At 42.8% G+C, this 6,000-nt stretch overlaps 1 protein-coding gene across 5 annotated transcripts in view; it reads left to right on the top strand.

Moving 5' to 3' along the window:
- Positions 1–2,294: 2,294 nt before the first annotated feature.
- Positions 2,295–6,000, top strand: part of TCTN1 (tectonic family member 1) — a 28,692-nt gene continuing 24,986 nt past the window's right edge. For 3 of the 5 annotated variants that reach the window (XM_049619324.1, XM_049619323.1, XM_049619322.1), the window contains exons 1-2: positions 2,295–2,578; positions 5,841–5,961. In XM_049619324.1, the coding sequence (XP_049475281.1) occupies positions 2,377–2,578; positions 5,841–5,961 (323 nt within the window). In that variant the 5' untranslated portion in view covers positions 2,295–2,376. Of the gene's footprint in view, positions 2,641–5,840; positions 5,962–6,000 lie in introns of all 5 variants that reach the window. The other 2 variants (XM_049619325.1, XM_049619326.1) reach the window with 2 other exon arrangements.

Here is a 6,000-nt window from a genome sequence, read left to right as displayed (position 1 = left end):
GATTGTAGCCCTCATTTCAACTTTGCAAGATGTCATAAAATTGCCTACTGAATGTTTGAAATTGGACAATAAGGGTGGGAAGATTATTTCCCAAACCATAAAATGAAATGTTAGAGCCAAAAGACACCTCATCAAAATTTAATCCAACAGCCTAAAATTTCAAAACAGAAAACAGGGCAAAGAGATTCACAGATATTAAGGAATAGAAAGGAAAGTAGTACCTGGGGGCTCTTGGGTGGCTCAGTTGGTTCAGCGTCTGACTCTTGATTTTGGCTCAGATCACAATCTCACGGTTAGTGAGTTCAAGCCCCTCATCAGGCTCTGCGGTGACAGTGTGGAGTCTGCTTGAGATTCTCTTTCTCTCTCTGCACCTACCACTCTCTCTCTTAAAAAAAAAAAAACAAAGAAAGAAAGAAAGAAAAAAAGAAAGAAAGAAAGAAAGAAAGAAAGGAAATTAGTACCTGGAAGTAAAGAGAAGGTTTTATTTATTTTTTTTTTAACATTTATTTATTTTTGGGACAGAGAGAGACAGAGCATGGATGGGGGAGGGGCAGAGAGAGAGGGAGACAGAATCAGAAGCAGGATCCAGGCTCTGAGCCATCAGCGGGGCTCGAACTCACGGACCGCGGGATCGTGACCAGAGCTGAAGTCGGATGCCCAACCGACTGAGCCACCCAGGCGCCCCTAAAGAGAAGGTTTTAAAAAACAACAGTAAGTCCTGGATTTAGAAGTTATGAAATAAAGGTTTGGAAAATACAGTTTTTTTTTGTTTTTTTTTTTAAAGGGAAGCATTACACCAGTTATTAAAAGTGGTCCAGAATTTCAGTCAGATGTTAAAGTAATCCTTTGTAGAAAAAAAAAAAAGGAAATATCTGTAGTATACATTTGATCCAATTTTATCTTTCTACACTTTGTCCAGCATGCCAGACAAAGGTGCTACAGGTGCCACTTTGATGATTTAGTTTTGCTACATTTAACAAACTAGATATATGTACTGTTTTGGCATTTTTCTGAATTGGTAAATGTGTCTCGTGAGTAAATACCATGAGATTTTAAGTATTTTGACATTTACTTCTGAATTGTAAGGAGATTAAGGGTCAATGATACAGCCAACATCCCTGGACTGGGGTATCTTTATAAATAAGCCAGTTTAGATTGTAGGGGCTTTCTTAAGTCTTGTGGTCTCCATCCCCTTTGGTAGAATTACATAGAGATTTGTTTTCTTTCTTTTCTTTTAAAACTTGTAAATCATTCTGCTTAATTTTCATCAATTTTTTTTGTCTGTAAAAAAAGTGTTCATTTGTCCCCCTTATTACAACAGGGTGAGTAGAAGTTATCTGGCGACCTCCTTAGATCTGGCCATCTAAAACAAAAAAAGGCAAAGCAAGTGTCAACAGTGTATGACACGGAGAAAATTCAAGGGCTGTGATGTGTTCTCTGTGTTCCTTTAGTATTTATAGCTTTAGGGGCATCTGTGTAGCTTAGTCGTTTAAGCGACCAACTTCAGCTCAGGTCATGACCATACGCCCGTGGGTTCAAGCCCCTTGTCCAGCTGTGTGCTAACAGCTCAGAGGCTGGAACCTGCTTCTGATTCTGTGTCTCCCTCTCTCTTTGCCCCTCCCCCGCTCAGTCTCTCTCTTTCCAAATAATAGACATTAGAAATTAAAAAAAATATATATTTAGTAGCTTTAGGGGATAGGTTCCCAAATTTCCCTCTTGTCACTGGTTGCGTCAGGACATTTGTTAAAAATATTGATTCCTGGAGGTGACTGGGTGGCTCAGTCAATTAATGATTGGACTCTTGGTTTCGGCTCAGGTCACCTTCCCAGGATCATGGGATTGAGCCTCACGTGGGGTTCCTCGCTGAGTGCGCAGCCTGCTTAAGTTTTCTCTTTCTCTGTCTCTCTCTCTCTCCCCCTCCCTCTCCCCTGCTCATGCTCTCTCTAAAATAAAAAATAAAAAATAGAGTCTAGCAATATAATATAGCACAAAAATACCATAAAAAATCACGTAATTAAAAAAAATATATATGTATATATATTTCTGGACGCTACTCCAGACTTACTGAGTGTGAATCCCGGGAAAGTACTTGGAAACACGCATTTTTTAAACAAGCCTGGAAGTTGGCTTGCAAACTGCTGCGGGAATTTACAAGCCCTTCACCCCTACTAGCTTTCACTAGCTTCACGCCACCCCAGGTCTTCACGCCTCGTCCCGCCCCTGTCCCCGCCCCTCGTAGCCGGCCTTACCCAGGCCCCGCCCACCGCGGTCTCGTGTGGCCTCGCGGGACCATTCCCATAATGCCCCGCGCCAGGCCGCGGTTGCCAGGCAACGCGCGGGGTCCCCGCTGCGGGTCGCGTGGGGTTCCGCGGGGCTATGGGTTCCCCCGGCCTTCGGCCGCTCCTTCTTGTGCTCCTGGACTGCTGCGCCTCCGTGAGCGCCCAGGCCGCTGCCACCCCGCCTGTGACGACGGAGGGCTTCAACTCTACGGAGGCAGCCTGGATGACTCTCCGACCCGCCTTGTCTCCTAGGCCCTTCGGAACCCCCCAGGCCCCCGGGCCCACTCCGGTCACGGACGGTGGGTACCAAGTGGCAGTTCCTGGGGATCCAGAGTGATCCAACCTGGAGCGGTTAGCCCGGGTGAGGATGTAATAATGATAGTTAACATTTATGGAACACGCAGCTGTGTGCAGGCATTTCTAAGTATTTCATAGGCTTTGAGTCTCTCAGCAGCCCTTAAGGGAAGATAGACCTCATTATTCCTCTCCTACACATGAGAAAATTGAGGCTCACAGAGTGTAAGTGTGACAGTATAAAATCTTTGCAATTACTTGCAGTGGTCCTGGACAACATTATGCTAGAGGTAATAATGAACGAATTGTTACACCTTTGCAGCCAAAGGTGAAATTATGTAAATCCAAAGTTTCTGGGCAGTTATGGAAGTTGAATGCGTAGGATGCGTTGAACTTTTGATTTATCAAAAAGAGACGCCAGATGTCTAGTTTACTAAATGTGACTAGGCCCTTGTCTGTTGACTTCAGTTATGAAAACCCAGGATTCCTCCCATGTTGAGTTGGAGGTGGGAAGCGATGAGGTGAGGGGTGATGCCCACCTCTTAGGATTCATCCTGAGGGATAATTAACATATTTCTCAGAAAGGGACCTAATGCTGGAGTTACACATTAGTGAATCTTGTATAATGTGATAAGACATGGATGACTTAAGGGGATGGCTGTAACCCTGAGATGCTCAGAGTGCAAAATTTTGTGAATATGCTTTTTTCTGGGTGAGGGTTCTTAGCAGTGAGCAGTTTCTCAAAGGGGTTTGTGATCTCAAAAAACAAACCAGACCAAAACATCAAAACTGTAAGTCCTCTGACTGTAACCCCAATAGGCATGCAGTATTTTTTTTTTTCCTTTGTGAGAGAAAAAGATCTTGAGTAAGGCTCAGTATTAGTTGAAAAGTTGTGATTGGCTGACACCATATACTCTAGGACTTCAGTTCCTGAATCATCATTTTTCCAGAGGGCCCCCTTTATACATTGTGTGTAAGGAAACGTACAGAGAAATACATTTTTACATTTTCTGTTTCAGTATATATTAACCAAACTTCTATATTGAAACTGTCGATTTGGTGAATTAGGGGAGGTAAATAAATGATATACAGGAACAGAATTCAATACCCACACTTCTCTAAGGTTGGGACTGGGTTGTCCTTTATCCATCTAAGTATTCCATCTGTTTATGTACTTTCTCCCCACAATAAATCTATTCTTGAAGCATCATTATTCGGGCATGTGTTCAGGGCTGTTTTTCCAGTATGGGGGATGCATTTGCATTTCATCTTTTTAAAGGACCCCTCTCTAGATCTGTGACTGTAATGATAAGAAATGACAGTTGGCATTTATTAACTGCTTACTGTGTAGCAGCAGGCCCTGTGCTAAGCTTTTCATCTTAATGTATCTCATTTAATTCCCAATGGTGTGGGTTATCCCCATTTTCTGGGTAGGTGAATTAGTTGCCTGATTAGGTCCCACCCCTGCCCTGAGTTGGAGCAGGGGCTGATGGAGTGGAGAACTGAACACCACGTGCAGAATGGGTTATAGGTAGAAGAGAAAAGTGATAACTTCATTCTTGGTCTGAGCTCTGTTCATTAATATCTTGCTCTAGAGCCAGGCATGTAGATGTTAAGAGGTCTAGAAGAGCAGCTGAGCGCTACTTAGACCTTGGGAGCGCTCAGCAGATACTTGTTGGCTGATTAAGTGCACTCACATCCTGGATAGAGACCTTTTTTTTTTTTTTGTCTTCCCTAAGTGGCGTTCTTAAACACTATTGCTTTGTCCTTACTGGTCATATAGTTACTTACAAGGGTTTTGAGTTCTGAAAAACAAGTCAAGATTGTAATTTTAAGCGCATAAGGCAGGGAGCCTAAACACTTTTTTTTTTTTTTTTTTTTTACATTAGCTTGCACACGTTGCCTTTTCATTTCTCTAAGCACATAGGAGAGTCCTTGGCTAGAGGGAAGTATGTAAGCTTAAGGGGGAAAACTTTTGTGTCTCAGATGAAGAAAGGATTGTGTATTTATTGGCAAAACCTTCCTCTTACACTTCCTTCCAGAGGATGCTGTTGTACCTTTTTTTTTTTTTTTTTTAAACGTTTATTTATTTTTGAGACAGAGACAGAGCATGAACAGGGGAGGGGCAGAGAGAGAGAGAGGGAGACACAGAATCTGAAGCAGGCTCCAGGCTCCGAGCTGTCAGCACAGAGCCCGACGCGGGGCTCGAACTCACGGACCGCGAGATCATGACCTGAGCCGAAGTCGGACGCTTAACCGACTGAGCCACCCAGGCGCCCCTGTTGTACCTTTTTTGAGGTGTATTTTGTAAAGCTGATTTTTGTCGTGAAATAGTTCATTCATGCAAATCAGAATGTTGAATTGACTCTCTACCACCATTTGCTTAAGGTCCTTGTTTGTTTTGCATGAGATTTGTTTTTTTTTTTTGAAAAAGGAAACAAAACATTTTACGTAAGACTGAAGCATGATCTTATTCTCCTCTTCTCAGGAATAATTACTACCATGAATTCCCTGTTTATCATTCTTGTGCTCTGCCATCTTTAAAAGGGTTATCTCTCCCCTGTTTGACAGAATAAAATAGAGATTTAAAAATCCAGATAGTCATTATTAAAAATTAAATGTTGTGAACTGGGGAGATTTCTACCCTTTCTATCCCCCCCCCATGTTTTATTATCTAAATTACCAAAGATATTTCCAGAACCCCAGGTACAAAGCACCTGAGCCAGTTTGATTCTTGGTTAATAGTTTGAATGTGGGCTCTGTTTTAAAGCTGCAAGGTGACATCTGAGGAGAGAAATAAGATTGAGAACCCTGATTCCTGGTGGCCTTCATTGGGCTCTTCCTCTGAATCAGAGTCTCCAGAGGAGGGGCTTGGGAATCTGTACTATTACACCAGGTTCTTATGGTCCGGCAAGTGATTTAGCATGCTGGTTCTTAAATTATTGGCATCACCTGGATAGTTTTGAAAAACACAAATGTCTGGGTTTCATAGCTTACCAAATCAGAGTCTTTGTAGGTAAAGCACAAACAGAACTTTCCAAGTGAGTCAGATGATTAGCTATTTTGGGGAAACTTCAGATTGAGGAGTATTCAAACTGACTAATTTTCACTTCACAAATTTCCCTCTCCGCCCCCAACCTGAAGTGCAGAGGGAAAAATCAAATGGACCTTTTGTATGATATGGACTTTTGGTACTTTGCAGTGGCAGGGGGCAGTCACTCCCTGCTGATTGTGAAGTTCTGCATCCCACCTCTTTTGTTTCTGTAGTTGCTGCTCTGTGTGTCTGTGACTTGTCTCCAGCACAGTGTGACGTCAACTGCTGTTGTGATCCTGATTGCAGCCCCGTGGATTTCAGTGTCTTTTCTGCCTGTTCAGTTCCAAGGGTCACGTAAGTTTGTGATGCATGCAGTTTTGATGGAATTGAACC

This window comes from Panthera uncia, assembly GCF_023721935.1.
Source record: "Panthera uncia isolate 11264 chromosome D3 unlocalized genomic scaffold, Puncia_PCG_1.0 HiC_scaffold_8, whole genome shotgun sequence".
Taxonomy (NCBI): domain Eukaryota; kingdom Metazoa; phylum Chordata; class Mammalia; order Carnivora; family Felidae; genus Panthera; species Panthera uncia.
The sequence above is the reverse complement of the archived record's forward strand: the minus strand, read 5'-3'. Positions and strand labels throughout refer to the sequence as shown.